The sequence below is a fragment of the Stomoxys calcitrans genome, chromosome 5, assembly GCF_963082655.1.
Source record: "Stomoxys calcitrans chromosome 5, idStoCalc2.1, whole genome shotgun sequence".
NCBI classification, from domain to species: Eukaryota; Metazoa; Arthropoda; class Insecta; order Diptera; family Muscidae; genus Stomoxys; species Stomoxys calcitrans.
Window position 1 is genome coordinate 14,166,420 of NC_081556.1, and position 16,134 is coordinate 14,182,553.

At 39.1% G+C, this 16,134-nt stretch overlaps 1 protein-coding gene across 1 annotated transcript in view; it reads left to right on the forward strand.

The window, feature by feature from the left end:
* The window catches only part of LOC106080709 (low-density lipoprotein receptor-related protein 1B), a 458,037-nt gene that overhangs the window by 384,971 nt on the left and 56,932 nt on the right, over positions 1 to 16,134 (forward strand). The window contains exon 2 of the mRNA XM_059369534.1: positions 13,465 to 13,578. Within this exon, the coding sequence (XP_059225517.1) occupies positions 13,465 to 13,578 (114 nt within the window). The remainder of the gene's footprint in view (positions 1 to 13,464; positions 13,579 to 16,134) is intronic.

Consider the following 16,134-nt stretch of genomic DNA (forward strand, 5'->3'; position numbering starts at 1 on the left):
GAGTCCCATATTGATAGGAACATCGAATATTTCTGTTTAGAGGAGTTTTTGGGTTGGAGCGGTCCGCTGGGTACTTGGACCCAAATTTTAATACCATATTCCTTTCATTTTATACCCTTAATGTGCCCATCAGTCCTCTTTTTTGGTTTTGGGTGGCGTTTTTGGTGTAGGGGGGAGAGTCAGCCACCATCCGATATATAAAAATTATATAACCTATGTTTCCTTTTTTTTTTTGATTCTACGGAACAAACAAAAAAACCGAGTCTCATATAGTCATGATGTGTCATATGCCCATTTTGGGAGTTTTTAGGGGATGGGGTGACTCCCTACACTTCGATCTGATTTTGTATGCCAGTTGCGTAATCTGCTCCCGAATACCTTTCATTTAAGCCCCATTTTGATATGGACGACCAATTTGTCTGTTTTTAGACATTTAAGGACGACATTTAGTTATGGCGACTTCCTGGGTACTTATATTCGTAATCTACTCTTCAATACCTTTCATTTGATATCCATATTGCCTTTATCGGTCCACTTGTGATTTTGGGTGGTATTTTTGGAATAACGGGGAGGGTCCGAACCCTGCCGATATCAACAAATTATAAAGCATAAGCCTTCTTCCTGACCATATTCGTAATCTACTCCCTAATACCTTTTATTTGAGTCCCATATTGTCATGATCGTCATATAAACCTATTTTAAGGGGCTATGACACAGAGAGCTATGTAAGGCTTTTGGACATCCGTGCCCCAGATATACCCGCCATATACATAAAGGGTGATTTTTTAAGAGATATAGGAAAGTTAAAAAAAAACACATACAATTCAGAAAAATGCATGAAATCTTTATTTAAAACGGTAGTACGGTCCATACAATTTAATGTTTGAAGATTATTTCATGTAAATGTTGACCGTGACTGGTCCATCTGCTTAGTCCAATTTTGGCATACTCTTTCCCACATTTCAGCCGATATCTCACGGATAAGTGCTTCAATATTGTCTTCAATTGAGGTGGGCTTGTCTGTATAGACATGAGCTTTAACATAGCTCCACAAAAATAATCTAAAGACGTGAAATCGCACGATCTAGACGGCCAATTGACCGGCCTCGAATGTAAAATAAAGTGTTCACCGAACTCACCTCTCAATAAGTCCATTGTTACGCGTGCTGTGTGGCATGTGGCACCGTCTTGTTGAAACCACATGCCATGCAAGTCAAGCTCTTGCATTTTGGACAAAAAAGGATTTGGATATTATTTCACGATAGCGCTCACCATTCACAGTTACGTTACGATCCGCATCAGCTATGAAGAAGTACGGTCCAATGATGCCACCAGCCCATAAACCTCACCAAACTATGATTTTTTCTAAATGCATTGGTAGCTATTGCAGTGCTTTTCTGGGTTGCATTGGTAGCTCTTTCAATGCTTCTGGCTGATCTTAACTTCAAAATCGACAATTCTGTTTTTTGATCCAAAAATGAGCTTCGTCGTAAAATGGAAGAAGCGCACAAAGAACTTTCCTAACAGAGCACACATTTTGATAATAAAATTCAATAATTTGCAAGCGTTGTTCATTTTTAAGATGATTAATGGTTAAACTATAGACCAAACTGAAGATGTTTGACAGTGAAACAAAGTACGAAACGTGCGTGAGCTGTTTAAACAAAAATGCAAATTTTGCCCATGAACATTCCACTAAGGAACAGGGGCAAACTTCTCACATATCAATGAGTGCAGTCCGATTAAAGTTTTTAGCTCAATGATAGGGGGCCTCCTTTTTTATAGCCGAGTCCGAACGGTGTGCCGCAGTACGACACTTCTTTGGAGAGAAGTTTTACATGGCATAGTACCTAACAAATGTTGCCAGCATTAGGAGGGGAAAACCACCGTTGAAAATTTTCTGATGGTCTCGCCAGGATTCGAACCCAGGCGTTCAGCGTCATAAGTGGACATGCTAACCTCTGCGCTACGGTGGCCTCCAAACCAGTTTAAACCAGTGTTGCCAAAAAGATAAAAATCGCCCTTTATAAATGATGAAATTTTCACCGGATTATGACAAAAGCTGGATATATCCCAGATGGTGTGCAACCAAAGTACGGTCCGGCAGAACTTCATGCCTTTTTACAAAATTTCAGCCAAATCGGATAAGAATTGCACTCTCTAGAGACTCAAAAAGTCATACTCGGTATAGTTATTGTAAGTAAAAAAAGAAAAAGTTAGGTCGGCTTATTTTGGGACCACCCTCATAAGATTCGGCCAGGCCGAACTTAACGCCATTTTACTTAGTTCTTGTATTTTCTCTTTTCTCTACAGGCAACAGATATACGATTTTAATCCTTTTCTACTTTGAAAACACTCTTCCAATTTTCTTTCATTAAAAAGAGTGCAAGAATTCATTAAAACTGTAAAAAAGGTTTTTTTCTCATTACCTACAACTGAAAAAAGAACAAAACTTTCCTGTGTTTACCGCCTTGCCATGGCTTTAATGTCATAGTTTGACAACATTTTTGTATACAAATCTCAATGAAGACAAAACTAATTAAGTGCTCATGTATACTCTTTTCTGCCATAGCAGAGCACTCAGCCAATTCACACCAATGTAGCTAAAAGCTTCACTGCATGAGTGTGTATCCTTTAGGAAACACCGAAATGGACCCGGTAAATAGATGCTCGTACCTACTTTCAAGACATGTTGAAAGAAAGTTGTAAACTGAAGCAACATTGGTGGCATAAGAAAAAAAAACATACTTCTTAGTTAAATTAAAATGTTGCAAAAACATCATCACACACTCAGGTGTGTGTGTGTGTACCAGAACTTTGGGTAATGGAAGTTAGTTTTTTTATATTTTTGTATAGTTTTAAATTTTTAAGGGGAGGATGAAACCTTAAAAAATTTTGTAGAAATATTGAAGATAAAAGTCTTGCTGAAGAAGTTAATACAAAAAAATTCTACAATTGTTGGCGAAAATACACAAAATATCCTTATGGTGGCAACATTTGTGAGGTAATATGTCATATAAAACTTCTCTCCAAAGAGGTGTCGCACTGCGGCACGCCGTTTGGACTCGGCTATAAAAAGGAGGCCCCTTATCATTGAGCTTAAACTTGAATCGGACTGCACTCATTGCTATGTGAGAAGTTTTCCCTTGTTCCTTAGTGGAATGTTCATGGACAAAATTTGTTGTTTTGTTGTTGTATTCCTAGAAATAAGGAGCTGCACGCATATGCAAGGGGTCGTCCTCGGTGAACGATGCAATCCCAGGTCGTGCATATGTGTCATATGGCAAGTTACTACTGCCAGGTCGTTGCCAAAGATGTTGGACTTCCAAAGAGGCATAGATATTGGACTGCCAGAACTCTCTGACCTACCATCCACCAAAGAACAGGCGATTTGCTTGTTTGCGATTCCAGGATCACTCCTTGCCAAAGATTGATTTTTCTTGCAGATTTGTGGGTAAAACAACAATAAGAGCCCTAAACAAGAACTGGGCGACACGCATAATGACAGAGTACATGTGAATGGCTCATAATGTGAGATCAATGTTTCACCATAGTTTTTCGTATGGAATGTGAGGCCAATGTTTGCCGAACGCTATCCGCACCTCGGTAAAAATCTGCAAAATATCTCATTCCTCCAACTTGGCTACCAGTGCGCTTATAATTTAGGGTGTTCTCCCTCACTCTGGAACAAAATCCAAGCAATTAATAACATATGCTAAACCATGCGCCTTAGTCGATAGGAGCTTCAGTTCTGCAAACGCTTTTCATACTTTCCAATTCCTCATATGAAACAGATCACGACCCAACAACTTTCCAATTCTTCATCTCGCAACTCGGCTATCAAGGCTATTATATTTTTTTCTCCATCGCACTGTGCGGCGTATCGCAGAGCGCATTATAATCTAAAACAGATCACGTCTTAATAACTCGGCTACTGTCCCACAAACTCAACTACCTATAATTGTAGGATGTTCTCTCTCACTCTGGAATATGAACCCAAGCTATAGAAAATGTGAGATCAATGTTAAGGGTGTTCTCTTTCCCCTCACTCTAGAAAAAACTCAAGCAAATAGCAACATAGGCGGGCATGCTAAACCATGCGCTTCGAACGATGGGAGCTCCAGTTTTGCAAACGCTTTTCGTACTTTCCGATTCCTGGGCTCGAAAACTCGGCTATCAAGGCCATAATATTTCTCCTTCCCACTGTGCGTCGCATCGCAGAGCGCATTATACATCTGAAAAACATCACGTTCCAACAACTTGGCTACTGTCCTGCCAACTCGGCTTCCTATAGTTGTAGCATTTTCTCTCTCTGTCTCTTTCTCGCTCTGGGATATGAACCCAAGCTATTGAAAATGTAAGGCCAATGTTTTGCGAACGCTATCCCCACCGCGGAAAAAATCTGCAAAATATCTCATCCCACCAACTTGGCAACCTGTACGCTTATAATTTTAGGGTTTTCTCTCTTAATCTAGAAAAAAACACAAGCAATCAGTATCATATGTAGGCATGCTAACCAATGCGCTTCGATCGATGGGGGCTCTATTTTGCAAACGCTTTCCATACTTTCCAATTCATTACCTCGTAAACTCGGCCATTATAATAGCAGAGTGTTTTCTCCCTCACCCTCTGAAATAAGAGCCCGAGCTGTCGTCATCTAAGTATTACATGGCCCAGTTTTCCGAAAGATTTCCCTCTTCTGCCGGGTACTTAAAATTGTAGAGTGAAGCTACACTCTTTCTCCCTGTGGAATATTAGCTCATGCTACTTAAACTGTACTACGGTAGAATTGGGCCTTTGTGAACTTGGCTACCGGGTCGCTAGTAATTGTAGGGTGTTCTGTCTCTCACTTTACCACTCTCTCTGTCTCTCTATCTCTTTCACCCTCTCTATGTGTCTCTTTCTCGCTCTCTCCCATTCCAACTCTCCCTATCTCTTTCTCTCTCTCTCTATGCCTCCCTTTCTCTCTCTCTGCCTCTCTTTCTCTCTCTCTCTTTATGCCTCTCACTCTCCCTATCTCTTTCTGTCTCTCTTATTCTCTCACACTCTCTGAAATATGAAACCCATTCACAGCGGCCCTTGAAGGACTAAAGTTTTGCATTCCAAAACCAAATTTTACTTCAATTTTGGATCACACCTAGTTATCGCACATTTATGCCATTCACGTGCCACAATCTTGTTTCTGTCCATGTAAGGACATAAAAATTGTAATATACTTGATTTGGGAATTTTTTTCTTGTGTTAGCTACATAAGGATAAAACCCCATAGCATTAAAGCTACAAACTTGGTGTTAAGTTTTTAACAAACTTTTTACTTCTCCTTGCCTTGCTGAGTCAAAGAGGAGAAGAAAAACGCACCGGGGAGACCTCTTAAAGCATCATAAACAGTTTTATTATTGATTTTATAACACATCATAAATTTGTTGCTGTTGCAACAACAACAAAGATGTGAAAATCCCTACTCACAAAACCAGATTAAGACAGAGTACTGAACATTTTTAAGGACACACGTCCCATTTTTAGTTTCTTGGATAACTGTTGAGCCCATCCATCCATGTCGTGTAATAAACATAAAAACATGAACATATCTTCCTTTGTAAGCAGTATTTGCGATGAGAGTTGACGTCGGTGTGTGAGTAAGAAGAGTTTATCAAAGTGCTGTAGAAAAACATTAAAATAATGAAAATTTTAAAACAAACAAACAAAACAAAGCACATAAAAACACAAATAAATAAGCTAAATTGCAAAAAAAATTCAAAAAATGCCATGAGTAAACCTATGGAGAAAAATTCTTCAAAGAAAGCTTTGAGAAAATAGGTATGGCGAAAATTTTTTTTGAAGAGCATTTCTTTGTGCACCTCACGCCACATAGTTAGTTGCGGATAGAGATTGTGGATTTTTAATCAAAAGAATTGGAAGATAATATTTAGCTTTGTCATAGAGAATTTTATATTAACCTGGGGTAGAAGGAGTCCTTCAACGAACAGTGGTGCCAAATCAAGAAATATTGCACATAATTTTGTAACTTTTTATTGAGTGAGAAAATCTTCAGAATTTTTTTGGGCTAATGTGAAGGTGTTTAGGTCTGAAAGCCTCAAGAGCCGTACGTTGGTATGTTGCACTTATACCCAGCTTATTGCGGAAAACGCCTCTATGATATAAATACCACACTAATCACGCTCGACAACCTTGTCTATTAGCTGTACATTTCCCAATTCATGTGTTTCTGTGTAGTAGCAGATTTTTTGTCTACACAAATTACACTACTCCCATAGTATGCACATGGTACTGAGCATCTGTTCAAAGTTGTATTGATGATGTCGAAAGCTAGACAACAGCAACGGCTATCGCTGTTACTCCGAGTTCTCAGGTTCGAATCCCAGCAAAGAAAAAATCCCCCATCATTGAGCTCATCCCGAAAGAGAAACAAACAGAGATTTCAGTAATAATATCCAACATTCTTGTCATCCATGATGAAAGTTATATAAATTTCCATTCATCTTAATTCTACACCTTTATGCTGGTTCACATTAACCCATTAACGTCTGATTCTCGATTCCCTTCTCCGATTTTCATAAAATTTAATGCATGCATTATTAAGAGCATTTATATGGATGTTGTAATTTTTTAAACCATTTTAACATGGATAGACCGACAGACAGACGGACATAGCTAAATCGAATCAGAATGTGATTCTGAGTCGATCGGTATACTTATCACTGGGTCTATCTCTTCTCCTTCTAGTTATTACAAGCAAATGTACAAAATTAAAATACCTCATCAAGGAGGTGTACTGTCTCCTCTACTTTGGAATATACTCATTACCAATATATTATTGTCTCTGAAGGAAAAAAGTGTAAAAGTGGTCGCGTATACTGATGACGTGGCAATTGCGATTAGGGAAAAGTTTCCCAGCACTCTAAGAGATATACTTCTGGAAGCAGTACGTGTAACGGCGAATTGGGCTACCGAAAGTGATCTAGGCGTAAATCTGTGTAAGACAGAGGTAGTTCTATTCAGCAGGAGATACAAGTTGTCTTCAGTGGGACCGCTCTTCTTGGGAGGAGAGAATGTTCCACTTACAGAAAGCGCCAAATACCTGAGGCTTTTGCTAGACAGGAATTTGAACTTCAAATCCAACATTTTGGGAAGGACAAGAAAGGCCACTCTTGCCCTATACACCTGCAAGAGAGCCATTGACAAAAGTTGGAGGTTTAGACCGCGTATCATGCATTGGGTATATACTACAGTTGTCAGACCTATAATACTGTATGGTGTTGTGGTCTGGTGGACGGCGCTTCAAAAGTCCACCTATTGCTTAGTACCTAACCGGATCCAAAGGATGGCTTGTTTGTGCATCACAGTCGCACTGAGGACGAAACCATCTGATGCACAGAATTTAATGCTCTTATGCCTCCGCACATTGTGGCTAACCAAATTGCTGCGATCACTGCCGTGCGGTAAAGAGAGCTTTCTCATTGGTCATGATGGGGCTACGGACACTGTGTTATGCTTCATACAATGTCCGATATTCCAAGCAGTGTGGATTACACTCTACCTGAGCCGCCTTTTGATAAAGAGTACTGTACCACTATTCCTGATAGAACCGATTGGAACTATAATATCTCTGGTAACAGAAGTTACATAGACTTCTATATGGATGGTTCCAAACTAAACGACCATGTGCGCTTTGAGGTGTAGTCTAAAGATCTAGAACCTGTCATATCGAAAAGATTACCCGACCACTGCAGTGTGTATCAAGCAGAGATCCTTGCAATTAAGGAAGTGGTGGAATGGCTAAGATTTAAAGTTATAACGTCGATTGGCATAAATATCTTCTCAGACATCCAAATAGCTATTAAATACCTGGAGAACGTATACCTGAACACAAAAACCGCCTTCGACTGTCCCATATCTCTCAACGAGATGGCTGAACTGTTCAAAATTCACCTGTTCTGAGTGTCAGGCCACAGAGATATCCCAGGGAATTGTAAAGCGGACGAGCTTGCGAGACTAGGAAATACCCTACACATTCCAAGGATACTGGAATCTGTGGGTATGCCTCCAGTGACATTTTAGCTAAGTTTTCAGGACCAGGCCCGATGGACAACGAATGATACATGGTCACAAAGAGGGGGCTGTGAGCATTACAAAACTATGTGGCCTAATCTAGACTTGAAGAGGCCTACTACTTTGCTGTCATTGGTTTGAACAGACGTCTCATTCATTGTTTTTGTCATGACAGGTCACTGTCTAATCGGAAAACATGTTGGCAGACGCAAGGCCGCCAGCAACGACTTTTGCAGAAGCTGTGAGGACATCGAAGAGGAAGAGTCACTTTCTGTATGAGTGTCCCACACTGGCAAGGAACTCCCCTTTAGGTTCTCATTTCATTTGAGAACCTCTCTGATATAGAGGATGTGAACATTTGAAAGTTATTGGGCTTTTTGAAGCGATCTGGATGGTTCAATGGTAGGAACTATTGGGTTGCCCAAAAAGTAATTGCGGATTTTTTAAAAGAAAGTAAATGCATTTTTAATAAAACTTAGAATGAACTTTAATCAAATATACTTTTTTTACCCTTTTTTTCTAAAGCAAGCTAAAAGTAACAGCTGATAACTGACAGAAGAAAGAATGCAATTACAGAGTCACAAGCTGTGAAAAAATTTGTCAACGCCGACTACATGAAAAATCCGCAATTACTTTTTGGGCAATCCACTATATCTTCCATTGGCAAAGGGTACTTAATCTACCCTTTTCCTTGGGAAATGGTACTTAATCTACCCTTTCTAATGGGAAATGGTACTTAAACTACCCTTTCCCTTGGGAAAGTGTAATAAAACTGCCCATTTCCAAAGAAAAGGGTAGTAAAACTACCCTATTCCAACCATCAAATACAACAAGACACTAAAACGGTTTCCGAAAAATCGCTCTCCTTAGAAAATTGAGAACCTTTTGTTTTTAATTTTTTTTGGGATATGAAAAATTGCGAATTTTGGCAAGCCAATACTCCCTTTTTTGCAAGTTTCATTCGTCAACTTTACTTCAATCCAAATTTTAAAAGGATACCTCTTTCCTAACTAGAGAGTTTGGGTATTTTTCTACTCACTCGTCGTTAATGGGTTAAGGTCCTCACTACCAATCCAGTGTTTTGATTTTTTTTTCTGGACTACCAACTTAGTTTATTTTTGCAACTGTCTGGCTTACTACCATAGAGACCCTTGATTTGCCATCTATATCGCTTCATTTTTCTCTGCAAATAAAACTTGCAATTGTTGTTGTTATCGTTGATGTACAGTGTTCGACAGTGTTGCTTTTTAACTTGTTTTTGCATAAGCAATGGGGATGCCGGCTACAAACAGACAAAAAATTAACATATGTTAAAAATGTCCACAACATTTGTAGGTGTTGTGTGTTTTTTTATATTCTTTGGCATATGAGTTCTGCTAGAGTAAGGGAGCCGAAAACATGCTGATTCTGTTGTAGATTGCTTTGGTCCTGCATATATGTGCTTTTATGCTGTGGACCGACCATGTGCTTTACTGAAAGCCTTTCACATTTCGTCAACATTTTCATGTTGATGTCTATCGTAATTTGCTACACTAATTAAATCACCAAATTTGACTAACTAAGCACCATATTGTCTACCCACATGCCAGACATTAACACACACACAGGAAGTCATGCTCTAGTGGACGGCCTGAGAGTTTGGCTGTCTAAAAGGTTGTTTGGGCAAGTACTTCGTAGGTTGACTTTGGCCCCCTCTGTGGGCGAGGATTGTAATTAAAAATGTTAATTTAATTTTAAACACATTTTAATTAGTGCTACTGTTGTGGGTGGCGTGTGAGGGTTTCAAAAGAGCTTGTTGGAGAGGGGTTTCTGTGAAAAACAAAAATGTTACAAGTGAAAAAATAACATATTTAGATAATATCATAAAAACAGTTTGTTTATGCGAGGGCTGCTATATAAATTTCTGGCCTAGTAATGAAAATGCAAGTTTGTTGGAGAGGGGTTTCTGTGGGAAAAAAATATTACAAATGAAAAAATAACATATTTAGATACTTTCATAAAAACAGTCTGTTTATGCGAGGGCTGCTATATAAATTTCTGACTTAGTAATGAAAATGCAAGTTTGTTGAAGAGGGGTTTCTGTGAAAAACAAAAACGTTACAAGTGAAAAAATAACATATTTAGATACTATCATAAAAACAGTTTGTTTATGCGAGGGCTGCTATATAAATTTCTGGCCTAGTTATGAAAATGCAAGTTTGTTGAAGAGGGGTTTCTGTGAAAAACAAAAACGTTACAAGTGAAAAAATAACATATTTAGATACTATCATAAAAACAGTTTGTTTATGCGAGGGCTGCTATATAAATTTCTGGCGTAGTAATGAAAATGCAAGTTTGTTGGAGAGGGGTTTCTGTGGGAAAAAAATATTACAAATGAAAAAATAACATATTTAGATAATATCATAAAAACAGTTTGTTTATGCGAGGGCTGCTATATAAATTTCTGGCCTAGTAATGAAAATGCAAGTTTGTTGGAGAGGGGTTTCTGTGGGAAAAAAAATATTACAAATGAAAAAATAACATATTTAGATACTATCATAAAAACATGTTGTTTATGCGAGGGCTGTTATATAAATTTCTGGCCTAGTAATGAAAATGCAAGTTTGTTGAAGAGGGGTTTCTGTGAAAAACAAAAACGTTACAAGTGAAAAAATAACATATTTAGATACTATCATAAAAACAATTTGTTTATGCGAGGGCTGCTATATAAATTTCTGACCTAGTAATGAAAATGCAAGTTTGTTGAAGAGGGGTTTCTGTGAAAAACAAAAACGTTACAAGTGAAAAAATAACATATTTAGATACTATCATAAAAACAGTTTGTTTATGCGAGGGCTGCTATATAAATTTTTGGCCTAGTAATGAAAATGCAAGTTTGTTGAAGAGGGGTTTCTGTGAACAAAAAACATTACAAATGAAAAAATAACATATTTAGATACTTTCATAAAAACAGTTTGTTTATGCGAGGCCTGCTATATAAATTTCTGGCCTAGTAATGAAAATGCAAGTTTATTGGAGAGGGGTTTCTGTGAAAACAAAAACGTTACAAGTGAAAAAATAACATATTTAGATACTATCATAAAAACAGTTTGTTTATGCGAGGGCTGCTATATAAATTTCTGGCCTAGTAATGAAAATGCAAGTTTGTTGGAGAGGGGTTTCTGTGAAAAGTAAAAACGTTACAAGCGAAAAAATAACATATTTAGATACTATCATAAAAGCAGTTTGTTTATACGAGGGCTGTTATATAAATTTCTGGCCTAGTAATGAAAATGCAAGTTTGTTGGAGAAGGGTTTCTGTAAAAAACAAAAACGTTACAAGTGAAAAAATAGCATATTTAGATACTATCATAAAAACAGTTTGTTTATGCGTGGGCTGCTATATAAATTTCTGGCCTAGTAATGAAAATGCAAGTTTGTTGGAGAGGGGTTTCTGTGAAAAATAAAAACGTTACAAGCGAAAAAATAACATATTTAGATACTATCATAAAAGCAGTTTGTTTATACGAGGGCTGTTATATAAATTTCTGGCCTAGTAATGAAAATGCAAGTGTGTTGGAGAAGGGTTTCTGTAAAAAACAAAAACGTTACAAGTGAAAAAATAGCATATTTAGATACTATCATAAAAACAGTTTGTTTATGCGAGGGCTGCTATATAAATTTCTTGCCTGATAACGAAAATGCAAATTTTCATCATCAAAAATGGTTTTATTGTTTTTCAAAGTATCCTCCAGCCTGATTTATACACTTTTGGATGCACTCAAACCAATAATCGAAAAACTTTTTTACTTCCGATTGAGGCACCTTCAAAACGTGGCTATCGGAGGCTTCAACAGCATTTTCTGTTGACCTAAATCATTGACCACTCATTGTTAACAATGATTCGTCTTCTCTAGTTATTTTTTCGAATTTGTTCTAAGACAACGGGCAATCAAATTGTGGTGTATCACTCGGAATTGACCGTCCTATGTTCATCAAGCGGAACAGTCGCCACATGACCAGTTTTGCCGAAGAAACAGGCGACCATTTGCTTCGAAATGCTTCTTACACGAATAGCTTTCATTAGATTTGGCTCATCTTCAAAGACTCATACGGTCGATTGTTGTATTGTTTCGGCCTCCTAGACATAAATCCGCGGTTCGCTAACTGCAGCCATCTTATTAACCATTTTGAAGCACCATGGTCGTATTTTTCATATCCTCCACCATAGGATCTGAACCGATATCCCGATTATTCTTCTTGCGCCTCTAAAGGGCGCAATTCTTGTCCAATTTGGCAGACATTTTCCACCATGACTTCTAATATGGTCTCCAACATCCAAACCAAGTATGCCCCGAATCGGTCTATAAACCTCATACGGTCGATTGTTGTATTGTTTCGGCCTCATAGGCATAGATACACGGTTCGCTACCTGCAGCCATCTTATTAACGTTTTTGAAGCACCACGATCGTATTTTTCATATCCTCCACCATAGAATCTGAACCGATCTCCCGATTATTCTTCTTGCGCCTCTAGAGGGCGCAATTCTTGTCCAATTTGACAACCATTTTCACCATGACTTCTACTATGGTCTCCAACGTCCAAATCAAGTATGCCACGAATCGGTCTATAACCTGATATAACTCCAATAGCATAGCAACTCTTATCCATTATCCACTTTCTGCTAATAAAGAGATACCGAGCAAAGATCTCGACAAATGTGATCTATGATGGAGGGTATATACGATTTGGCCAGGCCGAACTTAGCGGTGTTTCCTGTTTCAGCATTTCTTCGCACTTATCGACACGAGCCTGTTTTTGAGCGATTGTCAAATTGTGCGGAATCCAATAAGAAGACACCTTTTTACAGCATGCATGCATTCAATATCGAAATAATACTGGCGGAAGAAAAGCACAAGGTGGCCTTTATCTTGCGGTATGTCCCATGACGATCCCTCATTATCAATTCACGCCCGACATCAATGTTCTCTGGTACAACGGCCTTTTTGGACGATCTTCAAGGAATTCGTCTTTGATCGAGCGTCGACCATGACTGCATTCATTGAATAAGTTTTTCCCAAAGCTATAGGACGGTGTTTGTTCGCCAAGCAAAGATTTAAGTTCATCAATGCCCTCTTGTTGTGATAATACACGCCGAAAGTTGTTAAAATGATCGCACCATGAGTTAATCCATTTGTTGGTAATTTTTTCAAGTCACTGTAAACAAAGAAATGATGTCGTCGTACATTCTGAGTACGATGCTTATGCTAGAAAATATCAAACTTTTCAATGAAAATAAAAAGGCCACAAACTTATATAGCAGCCCTCGTATTTCAGTATTTTGTTAATATTTTCTCTCAATGTTTTTTGCTATGAATTTCATAATTTTTTTTTCTTACCTTTTATCATTTCAGAAACTTGTCCACCATCCTATTACACATGCAACGATGGCAAATGCATACCAATGCGCTGGAAATGTGATTCTAAACCAGATTGTGATGATGGTTCCGATGAAGCTGTGGGATGTGGTAAGTTTATGATTTGTATACACGTATGTACTAGCTGAACCGGTTCCGCTCCGCATTGCCTTCTATTACAATATAAGGAACGAATAACCCTTATTGGTGTATGAGCTCTCTTGGAGGATTTTTGGGTTCTTCCATTTTGGTAATGTTAATTTTTTTTTTGTTAGACGTATTTCATCCCTCAAGAGATTTGTGAGGGGCCGGCCGATACGAGATGACTATGAGCACCACACAGGCTGGAACCTTGAGCTCCGACTTGTGTGGTGCCCATCGTTATCACGGGAAGCTTAGCTGAAAGCTATCGGGCACGTCCACAGGTTGCGGATGGTGGAAAGCTCCGTTTTTGTGCGGAGTAGCTGCAAATGCGGCCGCGGGCAGTCAGCGATTTTCGAGAAGAGAGCCTCAGTGAGGAGTCAGGTGGCACTGGCTCTTAATTAAATACTGAGTGCCAATGATACACGAGATGACAAGGCGAGTTGTTTGAGCCTTCAAATAACCAATATGTCCAACATCAGTGTCTGTTCCCAGGTTAGGGGCGGCTGGAGGCGAGCGTCCGATCTTGGAGCAAGCGGCTCGCCACAACGAGGGATCAATCCCACAAAACCCATGCGTTTGGGGCGCTGGGCCAGTAACCCGCCCCCGGAAAACATAGAACTGCTATGAAAAACAAAGGAATAGTAAAGGGGTCTATCCACATAATAATTTAAATGTTAACGTCGAACCCAAATACCTTTTCTTTTAGACCAATTGGGTCATGGTCGATAAACAAGTTCTGTTTCGGAATGTTTTGGAGGTTTCCACAACATACCGATATCGGGTATGTCGACAGAGATCTCATCCTTCTCAAACACATCCGCATCCATCTCCCAACTCTCTCCTCCAGAAAATCGAATTCTGTGGATCCCATTCTGAATCGGTTTCGATGTCACGTGGTCTAGGACCTTCCTCAGTTTAGAGTTCGCATCCACGAATTTATAAACGTCCTCCTTCAGCTTAGCGGGATCACAGCAGCCTAAGTGCAACCTTTGTCTCACAGTTCCGAATATATTCCCAAATAATTTACATATTCATCACAAGTCCCCCTGCGGTTCCAGTGATTCGGATGCAGGCCAGTCTTTGCTCCTCCTAATGCTTCCTAACTAAAGTCTTTCAGACCTTGGCGAGAACATTAGAAAAAAATTTTGCGGTGGTTAGCATGTCCGCCTATGACGCTGAACGCATGGGTTCGAATCCTGGCGAGATCATCAGAAAAAATTTTCAGCGGTGGTTTTCCCCTCCTAATGCTGGAAACATTTGTGAGGCACTATGCCATGTAAAACTTATCTTCAAAGAGGTGTCGCACTGTGGCACGCCGTTCAAATTTGCCTACATAAGGCCTCCTTTTTATAGACAAATCCTTACCATTGATTTTTCGGACTGCACTTATTGATATGTGAGAAGTTTGCCACTGTTCCTTAGTGGAATATTCATGGGCAAAATTTGCAAATTGCAATGCTGGCGACTTTTGTGAGGTACTATGCAGTGTTAAAACTTCTCACCAGAGTTGTCGCACTGCGGTAACTAGTTCGAGCTCGGCTATAAAAAGGAGGCCGTTTATTATTGAGCCATAAACATGAATCGGACAGTACTCATTGATATGTGATGAGAAGATTTCCCCTGTTCCTCAGTGGAATATTCATGGGAAAATTTGCATTTTATCTAAAGTCTTTAATCATACCAGCCTCAGCATTGATCTCACAATGATCGTGTACATCCAGCAATTTATCTTCGAGTTAACTCCCCTCTACATATTGAACATCCTACTGCAGGAGTGGAAAGAGCACAGCGCCTTCCGTCTTCTTTCCTTGTAAAATTCAAATCGTGGACTGGGTCCAATTATTATACCTCCCTCCACATTTGAAGAATGCTTGAAGGTCGGGAGTCTAAGGTCAGGTTTCTAATACCTACGAGTAAATAGCATCAGTTCCGTTTTCCATTTAATCGTCAACCCATTTCTCGTAGTCCGTCCCGACAATATGTTAGGGGCCTTCTATTAGAAGCACGACATCGTTCGCATATGCGAAAAATCTCTCGCCATCCTTATTGAGATCCAATAGAACTTTGTTTATCAAGAGGTTCCAGAAAAACGGCGAGAACACTATGCCTTGATGAGTTACCCTTGTCTCAAGTTCGCGTTTTGTAACCCTGCCACATAGCATATTATTTGTCCACTGGGAGATATTCGGGTAGACTTCCGTGCGGTTCAGAGTAGCAAAATAATCATAGATTATTCGCCACCCACATTTTGTGGACATCTGACATCTGGTAACCTTCGGGCCTCATCACGAAGAATAAGCTTGAAGAGATATAAAATGGAAGTCTTGGTCAAAACGATATCAAAGAGAAATGTAGAGCAGATAAGCTTGGACTAAGAAATATGGTACCTTAAATATTCCTTGGAATATATAAGGTACCATAGTAAGGTACCTTAGTCCTACAGGTGGACCAGGATCTTTAAAACTGGTTAAACTATACTATGCTAACGATTGAATGAACAAACTGTGACTTGAGGCCAAAATT